Below are 24,784 nucleotides of genomic sequence, written 5' to 3'. Positions count from 1 at the left end.
ATGGCTCTGAGCACCTCCAGGGTCAGTGACTCCACCACTCCCTGGGCATCCTGTGCCTCTGCATCACCGCTGAATAGTGTTATTTTTAGGGGTCACCCCCTGGCCTCACACTGGGACACATCCTCCATTCCTGTATCACTGCATCCCACTCAGGACCCCGCATCCCAAGTGCTCGAGTGAAGCCAGGCGATGCTCCATGGGCAGCTTGGGGCACGGAGAGACAGCACCCGGGTATGGAAGAAATACACTTTTATTAGAAAAGCGCTCTGCAGAGATGCCAGGCTCTGTCGTACCAAACCCATCTACCTGACTCCACTGGCCAGATCCCTCCTGAAGCCACAACAGCTTCCCCAAGTGCTGTGCAGCCCGGGCCTTAAATAGTGCTTTCCTGCTGCCGCTCCTAGCACAAGCAGCCCTGGGGCCAGGGGCATCGGTCGAAACCAGCTCGACCCCACGCTGGGAGCGGTGCGGCGGCACCGGGGGCTGCACCTCCGAGAGGGGAGAAGCTGACGTGGCAGTGCAGGGAGGTCTGGGTGAGGACACGGGGATGTCCCCGGCGATGGCCCCGTGTGTCATCCATCCCCTTTGCCCCCGCGCTGCGGTGGGGACCTGGCAGAGTGGAGTGGGGCGTGGGAAGCGAGCGGCTCCGTTACTGCAGAATATAACATGGGTACGTCTAGTACAACAAGCACTGCTTATGCGATCGATAATACTGCTACAAAAAAAGGGGGGGCCCCCGGCTCCTGCATCCTTGCGTGGAGAGCACAGCGCCGGGGGGGTACCAGGTCCAGGGACAGCGGAGGAGATGGGCTGACAGGAGAAAAGGAGATGAGGGGAGAGATGTGGAATGAGGAGGTTGGGGGCTCTTCCAGTCCAGGCACCACAAGTCCTTCCCAGGTGCCCAGCTCCCCATTACGGCACCGTCTGCGTGGGCACCACGGCTGCTTTGGGCGGCTCCAGGGTGGCTTCTCGGCTCTTCTTCCTGGGGGGCTTTTTAATGGGTGTCTTCTTGACCGTCTGCTCGCCCGGAGGAGCCGGGTCCTGGCTGCTGACCGCGGTTTGTTTCTCCACCCGCCTGGGCTCGCCCCCAGCCGCCGGCTCGGCCGTGACGGGGATCAGTTTCTGCAGGTTGGGAGAGGTGGGCAGCAGGGGCTTGCTGGCCTTCTGGCTGCCGGCGGCTGCCGAACGCTTGGCTTTTTGGGGTGGAGTGGGCTTCTCCCGCTGGGCCCCCACCCCGTTGGGCCGGGCGCTGCCCTCCGCCTTGTTGAGGCTCTGAGTCTTTTCCTTCAGCTGGGCTGCCAGCAGCGTGGCCGCCTCGGAGGCCAGGTGGGGATGGAGAGTGTCGGAGCGCGGCTTGCCGGCACTGGGGCTGCGTGGCGCCTCCCCGGCCCGCCGCTCTGCATGGAAACCGCCCATCTTTTTGAAGGCGTTCTGCACCGCCCCGTTGATATTCTCCATCTGCTCTGAGCTGGCCTTGCTCCTCTGCTTGGGTTTTGAAGGCGACTGGGGCTCTGTGGCAAGGTTGGCTTTGCCCTCGGGGACACCGGGCTCCTTGGCGTGCTTCTGCGGTCTCTCCTTGCCACGTGTGCCACCGCTGCCCTTCTCCTCTGCTTTGCCATGCACACCAGCTGACGTCTCGCTGGGGCTCCTCTTCCTCTTGGCCAAACCTTGGCCATGCTCAGGGCTGCTGGGCCGGGCGGCTGCTGGCTCCGGGGAGCGGCTGGGCAGCGAGTTGGACTGGCTGGAGTTGTAACGGCTGTGGATCCAGGATACCTTGGGCTTGGTGGACGGGTCGGGAGGACGGGGCTTGGTTCTCTCTGGGGACAGCGCTGTCTCCTCCTCCTCCTTGGAATGCTTGGAGAGGCGGGCGACCTTGGCATAGAGCGCGGCGCTGGCCGAGCCTGACCCGCAGGATGAGCGCTCGCTGTCCGAGGACTTGAGCAGGGGTGTTTCGCTGCTGTCGGCATGGAAGGCCTTGACAGAGCCCGTCTCCTTCAGGAAGCTGTACTCAGCTGCCTCCTCCCCGCTGGCTGGGGCCACAAGCTTCTCACCGGGGCTGGAGGACGGTGCTCTGTCCCTGCTGTCACCCACGCTCTCTGTGGGAAGAAAGCATGGATGTGTCATGAAGGCACGGAATGGTTTGGGTTGGAAGGAAGCCTTAAAATGCCATCCAGCCCAACTTGATCCCGTTGTTAGACAACTGCCTCCAGCTGCCCAAAGCCCCATTCAGCCTGGCCTTGAGCACCTCCACTTATAGGGTTTCTCTGGGCCCTATGGCACTGCCTTGTTGCCCTCATGGCAAAAAAAAGCCCATGCACGGTGGTGGGATAGAGGCAAAACTGGGCTCCACATTGCCCTGTCTCACCTGGTCCCTCCCTACCTCTTCTGCATGCCTCCAGGTCCCCCTATGCCACAGGACCCCCACCTCCCCCATCGCAGGGCCACCTCCAGCCCTCATCTTTACATGCAGCACCCAGGGAAGCACCCGTGAGTCTCACCTTCATGGGGCACGCAGTACACTGGCCCCTCATCCGTGGTGTCAAAGGAGGAGAAGGAACCACGGGATGACCAGGACGGGGAAGGCTGCTCCACCACTGAAGGTGGCTCGATGAAGCTGCAGTTCAGTGTGTTCTCCAGGTCGTGATGAGCTACTGCCAGGGCAGGAAAGTGGCCATCAGCCAGTGCCTGCCCTGCTAGGACCCAGCCCTGCTTCACCCACCCTAGGATGACCCATGGTTGCAAGCAGCCATGCTCCCCACACACAGCACTGTGCAGGGGATAAAAGATCATGGAGATGTCTATGTGAGAGGGAATAAACCTGAGACAGGAACGGACCAGCAAGATGAGGGGACCCTGTTGTATAAGGGATGGGGGAGGACGCAGAGGCTGAGAGAAACTCCAGAGCCAGAGCAAAAGCAGTGGAGATATTTAAAGAGCAAATGGCCCAGAGTGGGGGAGGCAGCCACTCCGGCATGACTTTCCTTGTTGTAAAACCCAAAAAGAGAAAATCAGAAGCAGACCGTTGGAAGCAGATGAAGCGCACTGCTTCCTGCGAGAAGGCATGACGGGGTGCTGGGACTTGTGGCCACGCGGCATCTCCAGGACTTGAATGGGACCAAGGGGATGGCTGGAGGAAGAGGAGCACCAACAGCAGCTCCGAGATGTGCTGGGGCTCCTGCCTGCCCCTAGCAAAGCAGGGCTGCAGGTCCCTGTGCTGCCAGATGATGATGGACGGATGTTATTTCTCCAAGGCCAGCCCCAAGCGGTCAGAGCCGTTGCGTGCCTGGGTCCCTTGTTGCCTGCTGGCACAGATCCCTTTGTTCCGGGGTCCTGGGTGGCCTCGCTGCATAGCCCCAACCCCACAGCAGGTTGTAATGCACAGAGCCCTGGAGCTGGGGCCATCCCCTCCCTCTCCTCTGTGTTTACACAGCGCTGCTGGGTGGGAGCCAGCTGCTGTGGGGCGGCTGCAGGAAACGCGCACACAGCCCCATTGAGCCCCACGCACACAGCCCCCTCTGTCCTCCTCCCCGAGCCCTGCTCAGCCCCTTCCACAAATACGGCCCCTGTTTGGGTTGCAGTGGGGATGTTTCCCTGGCCCTGGTGCGCTCTGCATGGGTTTGGGGCCGGGAGAAGCACAGCAGGTCACACACGTTGGCCCTGCTCTGCCCCTCGGTGCCTCACCTACGACCTTGGGCATCTTCTGGCGGCGCAGGGGGATGCGTGGCAGCTTCATGCTGATGCGGCTGAAGCGCCCACACAAGCGCCTCGGAGGCTTCTTGGCTGCCACTGGGTCCTGATTTGCTCTGCAGGGAAACACAACGACCCCATCAGGGCAATGGTCACACCGGGGCCATCGATCATGGAACCATGCATTGAGCTGGAGGCTCAGGGATGCTGAACATGAAGAAGGGTTTGGGGAAGAGGCAGGACAGAGAGATACCACAGGAGTGTATTCCCCATTGGTTTTGCCCCAGCGGAAGCCCAGGATGGCTCAGGGCAGGGGTCAGGGCTGTTGCCAGCCGTGTGCTTCAGCTCGCCTTGTGGCACAGCCAGACCGTGCCCCAAACACCCACAGCTCCCATCCAGGCCCTTGAATCATATGATTAACTTCAGAAAAAATAAAAAAAATAAAAAAAAAAATCCCAACCCCAAACAAACACGTGGCTTCTCTTTATTTGCTCTCTGGTTTTAAAGTCTCTCGGGGATGAGCTTTCAGGCAATTATCCGCAGCCACAGCAGCAGGAGGCTCTGTGCAGCAATGCCACTCAACCTGTGTGCACCCACGGCCACTGCAGTACCCCTGCCACAGCCCTTCCTGGCACTGGGAATGCTTTGGGACAGGACATTGAGATGGCAGTTGGGAATCTGGGCACCCTGCAGCGCCCGAGGAGAGGAAACTCTTTGGAGCTATTTCCCATGCAAGACTTCTCCGAGCAGCACTGAGTTTGGGAAGTGGCTCCTTTTATCTGCGGCATAATGACATGCAGCCCACAGGCTCTCCAAACCAGATGTGCTGGGCTGGAGTGGAGCTGGCACGGCTGCAAGCAGAGGCTTCCGGAAAATTCCTGCACAGCGGCTGGCGGCACGAGGGACGGCTTTTGTGCAGCTGGTGGAGCTCCTCCGGCCCCTTTCTTCCCAATAAGCAGCCATCTCCATCCCCATCCCCACCCCCACCCCCATCCCTGTCCCCATCCTCATCCCTATCCCTACTCCTATCCCCATCCCTATCCCTTGTCCTCATCCCTGCAGCAGGGACTGGAGGGGCTCACTTTGTCCTGCAGACCCTGCAGCCCAGCCCCGATGTGGGAGCTGCTGTGCACACTCCTGCCTTCATCCCCGCGCCATTTTGGGGATTGCAGCCATAACTCAGCATGCTCTAGGTTTCCCTTTGCAGGCTCCAGCCCTGGGGACCCACTGGGTCCCAGTGAGGTGATAGCCAACAACAGGGACACAAAGCCAGGAGGCATCCCCTGAAGTGCAGGGTCCTCCTGCTCCCACCCTGTGCTCTCTTTTCCCCATCTTCATGAGGATGGAAAACTGCCCCACTGTCCTCCCCTTTCCCTGCCAGCATCCACTCACCCGTGCCCTTCATCCTTCTTGCGGCAGACGCAGCAGCAGCAGAGCAGCGACAGCAGGAGGATGAGCAGCAGCGCCAGCAGAGCTCCGGCCCCAATCACCCCCATCCGTTGGTTGGCCTCTGCAAGACACAGCGTGCTCAGACACCAGCCACAGGCATCCCAGCACCCCAACCCTACAACTCACCCATGTGGCAGGCGCCTGTCAGCGGGTCGCAGGCACCGTCGTGGCAGCTGCAGGCTTGAGCACAGTTGGCTCCATAGTGGCCGGGCGGGCAGGTGAGGTTACAGCTGGGGAGAGGGTGAGGGGTGAGGGTGGGGTGATGCATCCCGGGGATGTTCCCTGCTCTCCTTTCCCAAACTCATTCTACTCTGGCAAAAACAGGTGACACAGTGCTGGATTGCACTGACAGCATCCCCATGGGGGACTGTGCCACCTTCCTGCTTGTCCCCATGTTTGCTGTCTCTGAGAGCCCTCCTCCACCCCCACGTGCTGCACAAGGCTTTGCAACGAGGCTTGTAGCACTGCAGTGACAACGGGTCACTAACCCATCAGCAGTGCCAACCCAGCAGAGCATCTGCACCAGGTCTCAGCTCAGCACTGCTAATGTGATGTGGCCATGTGCCCCATGCATAGCCAGCACACACATGGAGCCCTTCCACTGCAGCCCATGAGCTTGGAAACCTCTCAGCTCACTGTATGTAAGAAGGGAGAACAACTATGGCCGAAGTGCCCTCCTTGCCAGGGCACAGCCTCTCAGCTCAGCACTATGGAGAGGAGCACAAACCAGGGCTGGAAGGTGGGCAATGCGTTGGGCACCACCCAAAACAGCCCAGGCTCTGGGTGCCCTCCCACCGAGCATCCTGTCCTCAGAGTTCTGGGGGCAGCAACAGTTTGGGATGATGCTATGTCGGACCCCACTGCCAACAGCATGGGCACTGGGATGGATGCAGCGGGGCTGATGGCCCTGAGCCCAACGCCAGCTGCTCCCAGCTGGCAACGCCGTGGCCCCGATCCCAGCCTCTCTCTCCTGGGGCTGCAGCTGCTCCCTTGGCTCAGCCACATTTCACGCTCTCTGGTTTTCAAAGCACCGCCGTGGCTGAGCCACGTGCCCTGAACCCCCACAAGTAGCTGCAGGGGGATGCAGGGATGGGAGCAGGGATATCTCCCAGACAGTCCAAGCTACTCCCATCAGCTGGACCCATATTTCTACCCCAGCTGGACTGATTTCAGGAGATACCATGGGAATTATGTGGAGCAATAGAGGGCTTTATGCCCACTGCAGACATTTCAGCAGCCTTCCCTCCAGTGCTTCCAGCCACTTTCCTTTCAGACAGCACTTCTATTTCACGTTGGGAGAAAGCAAAGGGGACGAGCATGCATTAGGACAGGGCCTGCTGCTGGTTGCAGATGGGCACAGCCAAAGGGCTGGGGGGCTTTGTGCTCCTCCTGGGTGAGCAGCCCCCAGTGAGAGCTGCTGCTGGGAGAGGGAGCACCACACAGATGCCATACCCGTGAGGCTATGTGCTATTCTGGGATGTGGTTTTCTCTCTGTTTTCAGCTAGAAATTCCACCCTGAACTTGGGGGAAAAAAAAAAAAAAACATACAAAAAAACCGAGTTTTGTCAAAGGCATTTGTTTTTGCCAAATGGCCATTTCCTAAAGCAAAATCCTTTCGTCAAGAAACCCCATCTGGCAGCTCAGCGAGAGGCACACGGTGGCCCTGCAGAGTGCCCTGCTGAGCTCAGGGGGATCGGGTGCTGCCACCTCAGGTTTGTTCGGAACCCCCACCCCAACCAGGGGCAGGAGCAGACAGGGGATGGAGGTGATGCCAAGCAGTGCTGAGTGCCCGGGGTCCCGCAGCGGTTTGCTTACTATGTGCCGTGGGAGCCGGCGCGGCACAGGCAGCGGCCCGTCTCGAAGTGGCATTCGCCGCTGACGCAGTCGCTGCAGACGAAGGCACAGTTCTCCCCATACGTCCCGTTGCGGCACTTGGTTTCACACCTGGGGAGAGGTGAAGGCAGCTGAAGCACCGGAGAGGGGATTCCTCATGGTGCCCCCCACTGTGCCCATCCTGGTCATCCTATTCTGTTTCCCATTTGTTCTGTGTGAGGGGATGGGGCTGGGTGTTGTCGGCCCCATAAAGGTGCTGCAGAGCCTCAGACCCAACCCCAGGTGGCTCCAAGAAAGTTTCAGAGTTGAGCCCCGCTGTTTGTTAAGGTCACTGAGCGGATAGAAGCACCGTGGCATTGTGTATCCCATGGCCCCATGGCTTTGGGGTCCCTGAGGCTCCCTATGGCCCCATGGCCATGCCAGCAGGCTCAGCCCATTCCTGCTGCCCCAGCTGTGAACCCACTCCCAGACCCCATGCAGGGACGCAGCACTGCACCAGCATGCACCAGCTGGGCCGTGCAGCACTCACCTGTCTCCAATCCAGCCGGGGTTGCAGTGTGAACACTTGCCATTGATATGGTTGCAGGTGTGGCCATCCTTGCAGGGGGGGCAGAGCTTCTCGCAGCCCTCCCCATAGAAACCAGGTGAGCAGGGCTGGTCACACTTGGTGCCATTCCAACCCGCCTCGCACGTCAGGCAGCGCCCATCCGCCACGGTGCAGGGCTGCAGGCTCTTGCACTGCCCACACCTGCAACAACCAAGGGACACGTGGCACATGGCACCCCACAGCTCCCACCTCCCTCCTCGTGCCCCAGCGCTCACCTCCTCCTGCAGCCTTGCCCATAGAAGCCAGCTGGGCACGGCTCACGGCAGTACTTGCCGCGGTAGCCCGGCTCACAGGTGCAGGTGCCATCCACCTGGTTGCACTTCCCCTTGTAGCACTGGCAGTAGCGGTCACAGCGGGGCCCAAAGGTGCGCTCACGGCACTGGCAGCGTCCGGTGAACTGTTCACAGGGTGAGTTGTTGCAAGAGCATTGGTTGTTACAGCCACGGCCCCACCAGCCCGGCTGGCACAGGCAGTTTCCTGTCTGCTGGTCGCACTGGGAATTGTGGCTGCAATAGCAGGAGCTGGAGCATTGGGGACCCCACCAGTTGGGCTCACAGGTGCACTTGCCCGTCTTCTGGTCGCATTTGCCGTGCTTGCAGAGGCAGATGTTCTCACATTTGGGGCCCCAGCGGTTGGGGTTGCAGGTGCACTGACCCGTCACATCTTCACACTGCCCATTGGGGTGGCAGCTGCACATCTCCTTGCAGTCGGGGCCCCAGAACTGACGGGGACACTCTGCAGGTGGAACAGCGCTGCAGTCAGCCATGGGTGACCCCATGCAAGCGGCACCTCTTGCTTCTCTCCATCCCCACTGCTCCTAGCATGCTTAGGTGACAGGCTCCCTGTTTGAGGTGGCCCACCCTGGGGTGCCCCAGTGGTGCCACTGGTACTCACTGGTGTCGCAGTTGGCACCGAAGTAGCCGTGGCGGCAGCGGCACTCGCCGGGTCTCACGCACACCTCGTTCTCCTTGCAGGTGAAATTCCCTTCGCAGACGGCTGGGCAGATGGACCAACAACAGAGCGTGAGGACACAGCTGAATGGTCCCCACTGTGTGCCACCAGGCTCATCCCATCCCTGTCCCCAACCCCACAGCAGGGGACGGGGTGCATGGTAGCACCACAGGGGTCACCGATCACAGCGGTGATGCCACCATCTTCCTGCCACCATCCCCGGCTCCATCCCTGCCCCAGCCCCCTACCACCCTGCTCACCCATCCCTGTGCTGCAGGTGAGATGTGGGACGTGGGACAGGGGAACACAAGCAGCCACCAGCACAGCTCCCTTCCTTCTAACCTCCCTATGGAGGTGCTGCCCCAGCACCCCCAGCCCACGAGTTCCCCTGTGCTAAAGGGGAGCGAGCTCTGGGGCATGGCACGGTGCTGGCCCCATAGCCCCACAAAGTGCCCTTGGCCAGCAGGAGAGGGGGAACAGAGCATCCACACCGAGCGCCTTACCTGGCCGTTGTTAGACCTACGGTGATGGGGACTATAGAAAACCCTAAAATAGACAGATGGAACAGGTTAGAGGCAGTGAGTCTAATGGTTAGAGCAGCCTGGGGGAAAGTGGGGAGAGGAGATGGGGACAGTTTGCTGCGGGACCATCCTCCCCCACTGCGCATCCTTCTCCCTTCCTGCACCAGCTGCATGCAGCGAGTGGTTATGAGGGCGCATGCAGGGTGAGTTAGTTGGTTATGGGGTCTGCAGCCCACCGGCTGCCTGGGCACCACTGCCACCCCAAACTGAGGGGACACACAGGATCCCCAAATCCTGCATGGTGGCACAGCAGGGGCTGCCCTGGCTTCCTGTGGGCTCGGTGGCACCGGTGCCTTTCTGCAATGGCACGTGGCTGTGCCTTCATCCTCTGCCACAGCCCTCCAGCACTGTGGCAGCACGCAGGGGTCACCACACTGCATCTCGTGTCCAAGGGCTGCACCCCAAGGCGAGCTGGGATGCACTACACAGCTCCAAGGCTGTCTCACAACCTCAGCATTGCTGCTTACCTATCAGACACTCGCTTCCTTGTTGCCTCCATCCTGGGCAGCACACGAGCACCGAGGAGCTGCAGGAAAAATAAGTCCACAAATGGGATATCTGGAAAGCTGCTGTCCTTCCTGGAAACCTGCCAGTGATGCTGTGATGATATCAAGAACCAATTCTGCCATGCAGATGCTTGGCGCGGGGTACCCAGCTCAGCGCAGGGCTCAGCAGAGAACAAGGAGGAAAACAGCAGCAGTGCTGGGCATGGGATGACCGTACCCAACATCTGTGTGCCCCACATGCAGAAAATGGCTTGGATTATTTTACCACCAGATGTGATTTAAAGGATAGACTAAAATGAGCATATTCTTAACCAAGGCATTGGAAAATAATAGATAGGAAGGAGGAAAGCCAGGGCAAAGCCAAGGAGTGCTTAAGGTAACCTACAGATGGGTTTGGTGCCTGGCATCGTGGCAGCACAGGGATGGCATCCCAAGGTAGGATGGTGGCATCTCACCCCATCACCTCTCAACCACTACAGCCCTCAGAAGAGGGGCACAGGGACACCCCATGAGGAGGGGACGTCCTCTTCTCAGCACAAACCCATCACATCCTTCAGTTTGTGCAGCTTTGCCCGCACAACTGGAGCTATACCCCATGGATGGGAGCAATCCCGGAGGCTCTGGAGCAATCCAAAGGCATGCTGCAGTCGAGGAAAACTTGACATGGGCTGGACCAGTGGCAGAGCCTGGAATGCAAAGCTTTTCTTTTTTTTTTTCCTTTATATGTAACAAATGCAGAAGAGGAGGAGGAGACAGTGAGGAAGTATTCGTGAAACGCAGCGCAGTCACAGGACCACGTCTGGCTGCCAGAAGGAGCTGCTATGGGCTGGGGGGTAGCAGGGAGCAGCCCCCGGTGGGACACGGGCTGGGCCGAATGGGGCAGCACCAACATGGGAGCACCGTGGCTGCCTCTCGTGGAAGATGTTGAAAAATTGGACGGGAGGCAGAAAGGAACCACAAAAATGATTCAGGGCCTGGAAAAAATGCCTTGCAGCTGGAGACCAAAATAGCTCCATCCATTCCGTCCGTCAGTGAGATTACACAGCGCTGTGATTGAGCCCAGGGCTGGAGCAGGGTCTGTGCCCTGGAAGGGAGATGAAACACACAAGGAAAGGCAATGGGGCACCAATCAAAGCTTCTCCATGAGGGGACAGGAGGACCCAAAGTGAAATCCACCGGGCTCCATGGGTTGAAATGTGCCATGATGGAGTCCAACGAGCTGTGCCCGTGCTGTCTCATTCCCCAAAAGCCCCATGAGCTCTGCTGGGGATGGGTGGGAAGGGGGTCATCCTGCCCAAGGAAGGACCACGGCGCCCATAGCGCTGCACTGTGACTGAAGCACCATGAGTGGGTCCTAAGGGCAGCCCACACGCAGCACTGGGATTAAAGCTATCTCCTGGCAGATAGCTAATCGCCTCCGCCGGGCCATGTCCGACACCTCCCCGCTCAGCCTCCCCTCCCTTATCAGCTGCTCTGACAGCAAACCAACGCGCTCAGATTTCAAAGCTTGACCCACCTCCCTGCACCCCACAGCACAGCTGGGACCGGGGCTCAGCCTCAGAGCATCCTTCAGGTTGCCCACGGACCCGTTGCTACCCTCGGCACATCCCTTCTCTTTCTGTTTTACTGCCTTTTCCCCTCGAGAAAGGGGAAAAAGAATCACTTTGCCAAACTGATGGGGATTTCACTGGTGCAGATGAAAAGGAGCACATAATGGGGCAAAGCCCGAGCTGTCCCTGCTCCTGGGAATTGTCTGCATCCCACTGAGCATCCCACGTCCTGCATCCTACTGAGAGTTTGGGAGCTGCACAAACGGATGGAGGTGAAAACCCCACAGCCCAGAGCACCGCTGCCACCTGCTCCAGCTGCACGCCCATCCCAGTGCTCACACACCACTGCCCAAACTGGGGAGCAGCATCACCCTGGCACCGAGCCCCTTCTTTCTCCACACCACCCGTCACTCGGTGCCTTGTGTGGCAAAAAGGAAATTCTTCATACAGGAAAAGAATGGCCAAAGGAGAGTTAGGGAGACAGCAATTCCCACACACACAGCGCTTGCACTCATCACCCTGCACCCCTGCTTCTCCAACAGAAGGGGGACATGGTAACTCAACAAGAGCTTTGAGCTCAAGAGGAGCAGTCACATTTAGCACACAGCAAACCAAACAGTTCCAAAGCACATCCCTTTCTCCTACCCTATGCAATCCACAGAACTGCATGGACGCAGCTCCTTGGGCTGGCCCCAAGGGTCACCACTTGCAGCCCCACTGCCACCCCAAGCGACAGCTTTGCTGGGCACCGGTTTTACAGGGGGATGTGGAGACCCGGTGCAACCTCCCTCCCCCCCCCCGCCGAGTACTGAGGCTGTGCTGCTCTGGCAAAACCTCCTTCGGAAACTGTAATTTGAGGAGGGGGCACCAGCGCCCCGCGGCCGGGCTGAATGGAGCCATTATGCGGCCTCTCCAGCGCGCAGCACATGTTTTCCTTGTGGACTTTCCTGACCTCACGGGCGAGATGTAAAAAGGTGCATTTATGGCTTGCCCTTCCCCCCATCGCCCCCCCATATAGGGGTCTCTTCGGCGGGATGAGGCAGCTTTGGGACCACTGAGCCCGAGAGGGGAAAGGGAGGGGGGGGAACAGACAGAGGGCGACCCTGGGGATGGCACCTTTGCTCTGAAGCCAAAGCCGAGTATTGTCCCTGTGCTGCCAACGCGGCCGCCCCGAGCGCTCCGGGAGCCGCTCCAGCGGGGGACACCCGCAGCATCCCGCATCCCACTGCGGGACCACACCCGGGGCGCTCAGAACCGGCTTCTCCCTGCAGGACCGGCGCAGGGACACCGAGATCTGGACCCGGGATACCAAAATCCGGACCCGGGACACCAAGATTCAGAACCGGGACACACAGCTTCAGACCCGGGACATCAAAAATCCAGACCCGAGACAGCAAAACCCGGACCCGGGACACTAAAATCCGAACCCGGGACACCCGGTTCCATCTCCCCCGCCACGATGGGACCCATCGCCCCCTCCCCACCGCCCCGCACCGCTCTTTCCCAGGCCCGCGCCCTCCCCCCCCCTTCCCTTCCCGGCCGCCCGCCCGGCCCCACCTGCCCTCTCCTCCCCTCTCTCCTACCCTGCAGCCCTGCACACGTTCCTGCCCCGTGGGCTCAGCTCCTGCGCGGCTCCGCAGCTCAGCACCGCCAACAGCAGCAGCGGCACCGCGGCTCCTTTTGGGCGCGGCGGCCGCAGCCCCAGGGCCGCCATGGCCGTCGGCGCGGCGGGGCCCGGCCCGACCCGGCCCATCCCATACGGGGCTCGGCTCGGCTGCGCGGTGCCCGGTGCCGCCCTGCCCTGCCCTGCCTTGCCCTGCCCCGACGGCCGCTCTCGGCGGACGGAAACTGCAGTGCGAGCTCCGCGCCGCCGCCGCCGCCGCCGCCGCCGCCTCCCCCGCGCCCCTCTCGGCGGCGGCGGGAGGGGCCCCGCCGGCAGCCAGGAAATTCCGCATTGGTTCCCCTGACGGCGGGCCAGGCTCCGGGGGCCGCCGCCGCCGCCTCCTCCCCGCGTCCGACCCCGGCCCCGAGCCCCGACGGCAGCGGTGTGCGGGCTGCGGAGCGGCGGTGCGGGTGTAGAACGGCAGGACCCGGAGTCCCGATAGCCCCGATGGAGGCTGTGCCCGGCTCCGGCAGCCCGAGCGGTGCCCGCAGCGGCAGCCACTCGTAACTCCCTCAGAGGGACACAGTCAGGAAGTGTGGGGGCTCATCGAGCGCTTCTAGCAATCCCAAATCCCTAGCGTGGACGGGGGACACGCCAAGCATCTGCCACGTGGTTGCACAAACAGTGTCCCTTGAATACTACAGAGCATCGCCGCTCCGTGCAGGACCGGCTATCCCAGGCGCTCGGATCGATGGTTTTAATAGGAATGGCTGTGTTCTCTCCTGCCGAGGGGCTGCGGGCATCTCTTGCATTGCCGCCTCTGAGCACCGCACGCCTCCAGGAGAGGATGCTCCGACTGCATCTGACGGGAGAGAGCCGGGGCGTGTCCCGAACACCGCGAGTGAAGAGAGTGGATGAGCAGCTGCTCACCGCCGACTCCTGGATTTATCACATTCTGGTCCATGGAGCAGCGATGCCACAGCACGGAGCAACCAGGACCCCCTAGGGCTACTTTCCCACGGAGCTGCGTTGTCCCCAGGTCACTGATGGGGACTCGTGAGGCAGAGCCATGCCTGGAAGCTGCTTTCACCCTGTCCCTGTGCACGGGCAGATCGTGATGCGAGCAGCCACGGGTGCAGAGGGAGGGGCTGGGGGGTGGCAGCCATTGGGGACCGATGTCGCTGCCCTGAAATGACACGGATGGGGACACCGTTCCTGAGCTGCACTCAGCTTCCTCCTACCCTGTCTGCCTGTGCAGAAACCATCTCCCAACTCCCTGGGTGTTACAACTGTCACCCACCTACTTGCCTTCCCTGACCTCAGATTTCAAATCATTGAGCACCTCTCTCCACTCCTGCCATGTCCCCTGTCCCTGTATCCACAGTGCTGGCAGCAGATCCCTGGCCCTGTCCTACAGGCAGGATGGATCCATCCATCCATGTGTTGTGAACCTTTCATTCCCCAAGAGGCACAAGGACCCTCAGGCTGCCTCCAAAGCAGGGCTGCTCCGGTGCCCACCCTCAGAGCTGGAGGTGATGCACACCCCATGGACATCAGCCACAACTGCTCCTATTCTCCCTCTGGTCCCAATGAGGTTTTTGCCTTTAAGAGGAGCAGCACTGGTGCTCCAGGAGCCCACCTCAGAGCTCTCTATTCCAACTCTGCAGCTCCTTTTTCAGGCTCTGGGCTGGAGCTGCACTGCCAGGTGCTTTCCTCCCACTGAACCATGCTTTGGAAGACACCAGCAAAAGAGAAAGAGAGGAACCCCAGCCTTATAGCATTTCCAAAGACAAAGCAAAGGAAAAATACGCTGTTTTGTCAGTGGTTCAAGAATTCCCTGCAGCTGTTTCCCGGGGAAGGACCGTGCCGTAGCCCCTGGGGCACTCAGCACCATCCGGTGGGGACACAGCCAGGCTCTGCCCCTTGGAAGGAGCCCTGCTCACGTGTGCTCGGACCTCTCCCAGCATTGGAGTACAGCTGCTGCGATGGCTGCTGCACAGTATGGGCTCTCTGCCTCGCAACTCCCCCTGCTGCTGCATCCAGCACCCTTGCGAGAAAGCACACTGCAGCTTTGGCTGGAGCACCCCCCAGCCTTTGCTATCAGGGAAGCAATGCAGAACCCAACGCTACGCACAGACTTGAGGAACAAGAGCAACAGTGCTTTAATTGTTGTAATTTGCTGCAAATGCAGTGATTGGCAGAGCTGAGCTGCAGCCCAACTCCCTGGACTCCTGGTTCCCTGACCCCCAGAACTGCCCTGGCCTCACAGGGCAGCACAGGGACATGGCTGAACAGATCCCATCCCCATGATAGGTGTCCCAGGGCTGGCATGGTCACAAGGCACTGAGAGCTTTGGCTCTGCCAAAGAACAGCAGAGGGACATCACTTGGGGCAGCTAGGCAGCCCTACAGTAGTGGCCTCCAGCAGGAGGATGTAGTTCTACAGCAATGAGAGAACATCTCCCCCTCAGGCAAAGGCCTCAGGAGGAAAAACAGCAACACAACAAGGCAGAGGAGCTGGGTTAGTGGTTAACACGAAGGCACAAGAGCCCCGCTGCTGGGCACAGGTTGGGTCCTGCAGGGGTCAGGGGTTGGTGCTGAAGATGGTGCCTGCCAAAAGTCGCCGCTTGAACTCCCTCCAGAGCAGGTCCCGCTCCTTGTTGGCTCTCTGCATGAAGCCCCTGTTCTCCTGGGCACGGCGGGACAGGTAGGGCAGCACCTCATCCACTGGGCCATAGGGGACGTACTTGTAGACAGGGAAGCCAGCCTGACCTGGAAGGAGAGAGGGAGAGCATGGAAGTGCCCCAAAGACCCTCCAAGGCACCATTGGCACTGCTGTGACCAAGGGCAAAGATCCAGGCATAGCAACCCAGAGCACTCCAGTTAGCACTGATGGTTTCTAGACAACCAGGGCTGGGGACACAGGGATGTCCCATTTGCCAGCCCAGCTCCCTGCCTCTGTGTGTGGGGGAAAGTAAGGCGAGCCCAGCATGTGAGGGCTGGAGGATGGGATTGAGCAACCCACAGGAAGCCTGGGAGCATCTCTGGCCAGATGGAGGGAGCCTGTCTGGGACAGCTGGGGGGGAAAACACAGCAGCCTGTCCCCTCCCTGCTTTGCACAGGGATTTGGGAAGGTGCCAGAGAGAGAGTGCCGAGGTCACCGGCAGCCCTGGGAATGCCAGCAGGGAGGGCCGGGCCAATTTAAGAAGCATTCAAATAGAAACATCAAGTTAACACATTTTTCCAGCATGACCAGAGGAGGCTGCAGACCCAGAGCCAAGCCCTGCTTACTGGGGGAACTCCAGGACAGAGCAGTATCCATGCTGGACAGCTGCCCAGTCTGCCTTGCACTACTCCCCTGGCCTTGGGTTCTGGAGACCAGAAGTCCTCAGCCAGTCTGCCAGCAACCCACAGCCTGGCTCCATCTTGCCTTCAAACCCCACAGCAGCTGCTCAGGGAAACCTTGGTGTGACAGTGGGACAGGAGCCCTCTGCCACATCCTGCTTGCTCCCAGGTGCTGATGCTGCAGCACTCACCTAGGGGGAAAGTGATCTGGTCACACATGCCCAGCAGCTGCCCAAAGCAGACCTTCTTCTCTGAAGGATGGATCCCAAGCTCCATCATCCTGCAAGCCAAACCTCGATGTTAAGAAAAGAGCAGAGACCCTTTATGTCCTGTGTGTAGAGCAGGGACTGGGCACCCCACCAGCACCCACCTGCGCAGGGTAAACTTGACGGTGTCCTCATTGTGAGTTGCCACCATGACGTTGGCTTTCCGGCTGTGCTTGATCTCCTCCAGCACATAGTCCAGGCACCTGCAGCAGGGGGCTGCGTGGTGAGGCTGCCCCATCACACCGGGGAGGAAGACAGGAGCGTGGTGGGGGCAACCCCTACCTGTGATACATCTCATTGGTCTTCTCATAGGTGGGGTTGATGGGATCCTCGTAGCCAATCTTCGCTGCTCTCTCCCTCTCCTGATCCATGTAGGCTCCACGGACCAGCTTGGTGCCAAAGTGCCAGCCTTCCCGGCGCGACAGCTCCACGTCCACACTCACATTATCGTAAGCTTCCTGGGCAGAGATGGCCCAGGGTCACCAAACCGGTGCCACCAGCCATCCCAAAGCCACACTGAACTGCTTACAGCATCACCAATCCATCCCCATCCATCACTCCATCCCCTGCCTCACCTTCAGGTAGCACTGGTGGGTGTTGAAGATGACGGCCCGCTCCCTGTTGAAGCGGCGCTGCATCTCCAGGGTGAGACGGCTGATGGCTGGCTGGAAGTAGCTCTGCTCTGCATCCACCATCAGCCTCACCCCCGTCTCCGTGGCTCTCTGTGGGGTGAAGGAGGCACAGAGGGCTGCTGAGGCTGCCTGCCATGTGTCCCCATCGGCAGCAGTGCCTGTCCCCACCTTCCCTGCACCTTGGCAAGGACGTCCATCCGCTGCAGCATCCGTTTCATCTGCAGTTCCTCCTCCTCGGTGAAGTGTGAGAGCAGAGGCTCCAGCTGCCTGGTCTGAAATGAGAAGAGCCCATTCAACACTGCCTGGCACAGCAGCACTATAGGGGAGCAAACATCCAGTGGAGCCCAACCCCAAGACCCCCTCAACCTGTGCTGCACATGGGGCGCTCACCCCACCAGCTGCATGCAGCAGGTCAGTGTGGGACTCCAGAAGCCATGCAGAGCCTGAGGATGGCAGCCTCACACCCCAGGACAAGGACAAGATGCCTCACACTGGCAGTGCCCACACTGCTGAGCTGCTTGGTGGGCAGAGCCTGGCTGAAGCACACACACGCACCTTGATGTTGGGGATGAGCAGCAGCTTGGAGAGCTTGGTGCGGCTGTCAATCAGGCTGTTCCAGTCCAGAAGATCCACAGTGCTGTGGGTGGGAAGTCAGCTGTGTGCTGATGGCAGGGTCTCTACCAGCTCCCACCCCATCAGCAAACCAGCTGCAAGTGGCACCCTGACCCAGCTTGTCACTCCTCTCTGCTTTGAGAGCCCTTGGTTGCCACAACAAATCAGCGATGACTTTTGGGGACCCCCCCTTGCTGCTGCCTGTCAGCCCAAGGTTGTGGCAGGGCCCAGATCCCCCAGCACCAACCACCCCACAGCACCCTACAGGCTGTGGACAACTTACCCACTCTCACCCACGTTCTCGCCTGTGAACCAGTGCTGGCTCTCCGCCTTGGTTGCGATGCCGAGCTTGGCCAGGGCTTCCTGCCACCAAAAGGAGCATCAAGGCACAGCCAGACCCCACCAGAGGTGTCACAGTGCTCCAGAACCCTTCCTGCAGCACATCCCTGACGGTCAGACTCTCCCTTCTTCCCCTCCCAGCAGCACAACCTCACCCCTCGGATATCCCCCTGCTCACCTGCAACTTCTCCACCTCCAGCCTCATCTCCAGCGCTGCCCGCCCGCCCTGGCCCTGCTCTGCAGCCATTTGGTGGAAGAACCGTCGCCACTTCACCAGCACCTCTGAGAACTGCAGCTGTGGGGACAGAGCTTGGGGTGAGCTGTCTGGATTCAGAGCCCCAAGGGATCCCTCCAGAGCCCCACAGACAGACCCTGACCCTATAGTGTGAGAACATAGCCTGGTACAAAGCATCCATATTCTCACATTGGGACCCTTTTGTGTGCTCCCAAAGCTTGTGGCCATCTCCTAGGTGGCTTCAGGCACCCCAAAGCACCCACTGTCCTCCCTCCAACTCAGCCCATCCCACTCACCCCCATGGACACTCACCAGGAACTGAGGTCTACCCAGTGCTGTCAGCTTGATGGCCGAGAAGCCGTCCTCTGAACTACCACCTGGAAAGAGTCACAGGGGCAGGGCTGGCTGGGGCAGGGTCCCTGGTGTCTCCAGGCACACAGGGACACACTGAAGACTTACTTGATGCATCGATGCAGCGCAGGAAGGTCTCCATGTGCTGATCACACTTGGCCTCATCGGCATAGAAATAGGTGCGTGCACTGATGACTCCATCACGACGATCCCCAAAGCCACGATGGGCACGGAACTGCTTCTCCCTCTGCTCTGCTCCTGGGTTGGAAGAGGACAGAGATGTGCCCCACAGCCCCTGCTGAGCCCTACCAGCTCCTGCTTCCTTCCTCACACCTCACAAGAGCCCCCTGAGACCCCATCTGAGGAGGAGTGGGGTCAGCTGAGAACCTCAACGTTCCTCCTCCAACTCATGAAGGAGGAACGAGTCTTTCCCCCAGGTGCCTGGAGCAGCTGGGCCTTCAGCCAGGCGCTATCTGCTGAGAGCAGGAGAGGCCATCACTCACCTCCTGGCTCCTTCTCGGCTGCAGAGGTGCAGGAGCTAAGAAGAGAAACAGGGAAGGTGAGGACAAGGCCAGCAGCACCCTGCAGCCACGCACCGGTGGCCAGGGCAGCCCCAAGGCCTGGCACTATGCCCTGTTCTTCCCTCACCATCCCATTGCTAACGGGGCCAACACCACTTTGTTGGCAGCTCAGGTGCCCCAAATCCTCTCACGGAAAGCAAAGAGACTTCAATACCCAAGACAACATTTCCTAAGGAGCAGACAGGGACGATGCTCTGGACCTTGGCATATCCCAGCCCACCGTGGTTGGGGATGCACACCACGTGGCAAGGACAGGGCCATCTATGGTGGAGCTGAGTGTTCCATTAGGTTGGATATCAGGAAGCATTTCATCTCCAAAAGAGAAGTGATGCACTGGCACAGCTGCCCATGGAGTGGTGTGGTCACCATCCCTGGAGGTGCTCCAGAACCGTGTAGATGTGGCACTGAGGGACATGGGCAGTGGGCATGATGGGAGGGAGTTGGTGTTGGACTTGGGGATCTTAGTGATCTTTCCCAACCTTAACCATTCCATGATCTCTATGGCCCTCAAACTGTGGGAGCACCAAACCTCATCCCAACACCACACTATAAAGCAAAGAGCTTGAGTAGAGTGGATTGCACCAAGCCATGGGTTCCACAGCCCCACTGCCACTCAGCTGCCCCACTCCACTGCATGTCAGCACCAGCCAACTGCTTACAAACAAAGCTCAGCCCCAGCCCCAGCCAACTTGGATGTAATTTCAAGCCTGAGCCTTTTGTCACAGAGAGCAGGGAACTGACAGCTTGGGCTGGTGCCCAAGTCATGAGTTCCTGCTGAAGCTCGAGCAGCTAAGCCTCCTCGCTGCCCCACAGCCAGCCCACATACAGGGGTCTGATGCAGGAGCCCCAGGGGTCTGATTCAGGAGAGCCATCTCCTCCCAGGAGATCTCTGCTTGGCAGTACCCCAGCATCACTGCCCCAAATTAGCCATGCCACCAGTGCAGGAGCCTCACCAGAGTAGGTAGCGCCCACGTGAGAACCCCACGACAGGGATTAGGAGTTGCTGGAAGCACAAACAAAGCCCTTTCCTCCTGCTGGAGGCTCCCTGGGGCAGCTCAGAGCACAGCAAAGCCTCATGTGAACCGCAGCTCAGCAGGAGCCATGCCACAACCTGCTGTGTCCTTGGCTTCTGCTCTGTGACTGCGGTGCTCCCGGGACAGGTCAGGAACCTTGCTGCTCCAGAACAGGAAAGAAAGATGCAATAGCAAAGCCCTGATGGCTGCAAGATGCTCTCGGTGCAGGCAGGACAGTTCTGCAGCCCTGAGCACACCTTGATCCAGCACCTGTATGCTGGGGACAAGCAGCACAGGCACAGCCCTTCTGGCTTACGCAGCTCAGTTATCAGCAAACACCCCTTGAATTTGAAGTGTTTTGTGTTCCTGAAGACAAACACACCCTTTCCAGCAGCATTCCTGCTGCATGACTGCACTGAACCCCTCCATCCCTGGGGGGGGGGGGGGGGCGTTTAAAGCAGTGCCATGGTGCTCACTTTATTGTTCTACATCAAAACAAAATAGAGGAAGCTCTTTCCAGCTGAAGAAATAGCCCCTTCCTGGATATCAGCTGCTCTCTTTGCAGTGCTAGTTTTGGCAAGCAGAGCCATTCCCACAACACCCAAATGCCACTTAGCCCAGCTGAAGTAGCTTATTCCAGACCATAGGGGGCAGGAAGCATCTCTGAGCACTGCCCAAGTGCTCCTAAAGGCAAGGCAAGTCTTTGCAAGGCATGCTCAGCCCTGTGTAAGCTCAGAACACACAGGTATCACCAGCCCTGCACAAACCAGGCCCTACAGAATGCTCCAGTTGGGTGCAAAGAATCCAAAGATGCTTCACCTGCAGGATGCCCTGGGATCAAATGCAAACAGAAGTGTGAAAATGAGCAGGCACCATTCTGCTTTATCAAGGAAGAGCCAATGCAGCGATGCAGGGAGCACCAGCTTGCTGGATGGCTGTGCATAGTGATGTGGCCAACACTAGAACTGGGCTTTCAGGGAGTTTTGGATCAGGTTCGGATGCATTATCTCAGGAGAAGCATAAGGGTGCCCTTGTCAGAAATAAGCTGCAGGTGGCAATGCATTTTAGGCTAGAGGCTGCCATGAGCCTGCTTGCTTTGCCCCATCAGCAGGAGGTGGGTCTGGCAGAGAGGACAAGTGAAACACAAAGGAGAAGCTGTTTCTCAGTGACCACATTCAAGGCAAGCCTTGTGGTCACAGGAAGCCCACACTCAAGCTGTGGGCAATATCTAAAACTGCTTAGGGAGGAATGAAACAAAGCACTTGGCAGAAAATCCTGCAAGCCTGCGCTCCAGCACACAGCTCCAGGACTGCAGCAGCACTTCCCTGCAAAGGCCAAACAGAAAGCACCCTAATGTGCAGCATGCCCTGACAGCTGGCTCCACTGGGAATGAGGAACCCTGCTGCAGGGGAAGGAGCCTCCCTGCCCACATCAGTGCAACCCCACCTGGTTCCTGACGCACTCTTCCACTCTCCCCTCCCAGGGAGCAAAGCCCCACCTGCCTGCATCCCACACCCACCAGCACTGCCTGCAGGAACCTTCCTCTGGCTGTGCCAACATGACCTGGCTGCAGTGCTCATAGTGGCACCTGGAGGACACCCGTGACAAGCTGGCAGGGTGCAGAACAGCAGCCCGGGCAGGGCAGGACTGAGCTGGCTGGAGGCATGCCAGGACATGGGTTCAACCTGTACCATGCTGCTGCAATCACGAGGAGCATTTTTTGGGGGAAGCACAAGGGCATTTCCACGCAAGCATGCTGCTAGAGGCTTTGCACAGCACTCCAACAGCAGATGGCATCAGGAGGCTGCAGACACGCTGCCTGCAGCTGCTTTGTGCCTCTACGGCTGGCTCAGGCAGGGTGACAGTGGGGGGGGAGGGGGGGAGGGAGGGGGGCACGGAGCTTTCTGGGTGGGAGCCCCATGGCGGCAGCAGCCCTATAACCTGCACCAAAGGGGGGAGGGCGGAGAGAAGTGGGCAGCAGTGCTGGGAAAGGAGGGAAAGAATGCGTGCAGACAGCTTTCAGTGCTAAAGGCAGGAGCACTCAGTACAGGCACAGCCGGCACAAGGACAGCAGAAACGGCAGCGCTGTCACCTCTCTCCTCCCCCCCCCTCCTCACCCCCCCGCCCGCGTCACGAGCTGCTTACACTCCATTAGGATGCCGAGCACGGCTCGGATAGCAACTCGAGCCACGGCTGCGTGCCCGGGGAAGCACATAGGGATCAGCTGCTGCCGCATCACCGCCAGGGCCAGCAGCGTGGTTATAGCTGTCCGATAGGCAGCGCTGGGTGCGGGGCAGAGATAAGGCTGCTGGACGGGGGAGGGAGGGAAGAGGGGGGGAAAGGAACACCTGCTCGGAAAGGAACACGGAGTTTCGGGACGTTTTTTTAGCACAGCAGGACATCGCAGCTGCGTGCCATTGGGAGAGATAAGGGGGGGGGCACAGTGACAGTGACAGCACTGCGTGTCGCCTGCAGGAAAAAGGGCTGAAATACGGGAGGAGGCTGGGAATGGAAACAGAGGGAAGCGGGGTGGGAATTTGGGGAAGCGGACGGGAAACGTCGGGGGGCGGCATTGGGGGGCGATGCCGGGGGTCGGGGCGATGCCGCGGGAGGCGGGGCGGTGACGCACGGCGTCCTTCAGCCAATAGGAGCGGGGGGGATGGGCGCTCGGAGCCAATCGCGTCGCAGCCAACTCCCGCGCCCGCCACCCCCCGCAGCCCTCCCACCGCCCCGCGCTCACGCCAGCTCCTGGCGCTCGGCCCGAGCGGGGCTCAGGTCCTCCTCCACGCTGTAGTCCAACACGGCGCCCACTCCGAAGGCCCGGTTCCGCCGGATGAGCGGTTTGATGGCCTCCTGATCCTCCCCGGCCACGAACTGCCCGTAGAAAGTCATCTTCATCAGCCGTTCGAACAGCGCCTGGCCCAACATCCGCTTCCCGAACTGCATCAGCTGCGGGATGTCGGAACCTCAGCGCCGGCACCCGCAGCCCCGCATCGCTTCTTTCACCCCCCCCTTCCCCTCCCCCGGTTCCGGGCACTCACCTCTCGGTTGTGCTCCACCAACGGTCCCACAGCGCAAAGCCCGAGCACCAGCAACCCCCGCAACAGCTCGGCGCTGCTTTTGCTGCGGAACGCCTCTTGCGGGTCCCCAAAATCCACGACCGGGGCCGCACCCCGCGGCGGTACCGGCGGCGGTACCGGTCTGGCTCCCCCCTTCCCGTCAGCCGGTAACGGCGGGGCGGCACCGCGGGGAACGGAACGCGGGGCGCCCATGCGGGAAGCGGTGGCGTGGAGCGCCCGCACCGCACTCGGTAGAGCCATGGGCACTGCAGAGCCGCCCGCCTGCAACGCCGCCGCCTTAAGTACGTCCCGCCCGGCACCGCCCCGCCGGGTTCCCGCAGACACGGGCCCGGGCTAGGGGGCCGGCTTTCCGCCTCGTGTCCTGCCCGCTGCTTCCCTTCGGAACTGGGAAAGGTTGGGGTGGGGAGGGATTGGAAGGGAGCCCAGTGGTCCTAGGGGGGTCGGTGCGGTCCCAGCCCCTCGGATCGGGCTAAAGGGCTCTCTTTAAGGGATCTCCGAGCCCACGCGGCCGTCCACAGGAGGATTGTCGCCTCCGGTGCGGGATGTCCCGACATCGGGATGGGTGTCAGTGCGAGCCCCGCCGGTTGTTCCTTTGGGGGTATCGCCGAACCTGGGTCGGGCTGCTCTCTGGGCTCCGTGCAGCCCCATTCTTGCGGGTTGAGCCTCCCCCTCCACCCCCCTCCACCTCCCTCCACCCCCGCCGTCCCCCGCCGTTCCCTCCCCGCACTCCCCACGCCGGGTTCCTGGCAGCGCAGCAGGGCATGGGCACCTCTCCCCTCCCGTGTAGGATCGCGCAGGAAGCCAGCCAACCTCCTGCCGGCCCCAAAGTGCCATCTGGCGCCCGGCGATGCTCAGCGCAACCTGCGGGCTCGGCCGATACTCCAGAATAAGGGCCCGGAGGCAGAGGAGGCAAAATGTTGGCGATGAAAAAACACCCGTTTCCTTTCCTATAATCGTTGCGTTGTGTTACCGCCCCAGAGTGGAATAATCCGCTCAAAGCTGCGATGTGAAGCCTCAGCTCTGAGTTTTCCATGTTGCTTTACTCTCAGATTTGGCCACAAAGACCAAGGTCTAAAAATGAAAGCCAAAGCATTCCAATGGAAATGCAGATCCAGGTGCGTGTGGTGGGATGCTGAGGTGTGATGCTCACAAGCACCCGTCCCCATCGCTCAGCAGTCAGCTCTGGGCTGGGAAGTGTCTCTTATTGATGGTCTGGGAAGCCATAAGATGTGAAGGAACCAATCTGAAGACAAGACAAATAGGCGAGAAGGGGATTTAGTGCAGGAGGAGAAAGGTGGTTTGGAAATGGGAGGACACAGCATGCATATTTCATGGGCTGGTGCTCAGCAGAGAAGCTTTCTGACACAGTGAAAATAACAGATGGCAACAAGTTACAGCAGCTGCTGGTGGCACCAGGAGGGGAGACTAGGGAGCTGGAATTCACTGCTCCTTGGTTTCGGTGGTGGTTGGCATCCAAAAAGTTGAGGTTATCCAGCAAGCTGAGGTTATCTTGTCCTGATCTGCTTTGAGGAGGCCACAGCTGGGATGCTGGGCACGGTGCTGG

The 24,784-nt window shown here is 60.0% G+C and overlaps 2 protein-coding genes across 3 annotated transcripts; both read right to left on the bottom strand.

Moving 5' to 3' along the window:
- Nucleotides 1–234: 234 nt before the first annotated feature.
- Nucleotides 235–13,429, bottom strand: LOC122188585 (scavenger receptor class F member 2-like). The gene is given in 13 exon segments (XM_042887010.1): nt 235–2,096; nt 2,499–2,651; nt 3,682–3,803; nt 5,080–5,197; nt 5,263–5,366; nt 6,952–7,080; nt 7,499–7,717; nt 7,792–8,311; nt 8,471–8,572; nt 9,576–9,634; nt 12,748–12,983; nt 12,985–13,303; nt 13,305–13,429. Coding segments are annotated over 13 exon segments (3,390 nt in total). The 3' UTR covers nt 235–912.
- A 1,476-nt stretch (nt 13,430–14,905) lies between these two features.
- LOC122188617 (proline dehydrogenase 1, mitochondrial-like) lies at nt 14,906–23,427 on the bottom strand. Of its 2 annotated transcripts, none has more exons than XM_042887053.1 (14): nt 23,182–23,427; nt 22,881–23,014; nt 19,050–19,084; nt 18,655–18,804; nt 18,508–18,572; nt 18,139–18,255; nt 17,905–17,984; nt 17,565–17,646; nt 17,189–17,281; nt 16,953–17,099; nt 16,660–16,835; nt 16,482–16,580; nt 16,303–16,391; nt 14,906–15,538 (listed from the first exon to the last, which is right to left on the bottom strand). In XM_042887053.1, the coding sequence occupies exons 1-14, from the start codon at nt 23,410–23,412 to the stop codon at nt 15,351–15,353; spliced, it is 1,686 nt and encodes a 561-aa protein (XP_042742987.1). In that variant the 5' UTR covers nt 23,413–23,427; the 3' UTR covers nt 14,906–15,350. The 2 variants fall into 2 exon arrangements, with proteins under 2 accessions (XP_042742987.1, XP_042742986.1); XM_042887052.1 differs by having other exon boundaries at nt 22,881–23,089; nt 23,182–23,410.
- Between the last annotated feature and the right edge of the window lie 1,357 nt (nt 23,428–24,784).

This window comes from Lagopus leucura, unplaced genomic scaffold, assembly GCF_019238085.1.
Source record: "Lagopus leucura isolate 7727_CA_CO unplaced genomic scaffold, USGS_WTPT01 Super-Scaffold_100071, whole genome shotgun sequence".
Taxonomy (NCBI): Eukaryota; Metazoa; Chordata; class Aves; order Galliformes; family Phasianidae; genus Lagopus; species Lagopus leucura.
The sequence above is the reverse complement of the archived record's forward strand: the minus strand, read 5'-3'. Positions and strand labels throughout refer to the sequence as shown.

What these genes read in the sequence shown, in the direction of transcription:
- LOC122188617 (XM_042887053.1), bottom strand. Translation starts at nt 23,412, where the DNA reads ATGGGCGCCCCGCGTTCCGTTCCCCGCGGTGCCGCCCCGCCGTTACCG. An exon ending in TGCTCATCCCCAACATCAAG is followed by an intron (nt 17,282 to 17,564) that starts GTGCGTGTGTGT and finishes TTCTCATTTCAG; the next exon opens with ACCAGGCAGCTGGAGCCTCT. An exon ending in GGATGGACGTCCTTGCCAAG is followed by an intron (nt 17,100 to 17,188) that starts GTGCAGGGAAGG and finishes TTCACCCCACAG; the next exon opens with AGAGCCACGGAGACGGGGGT.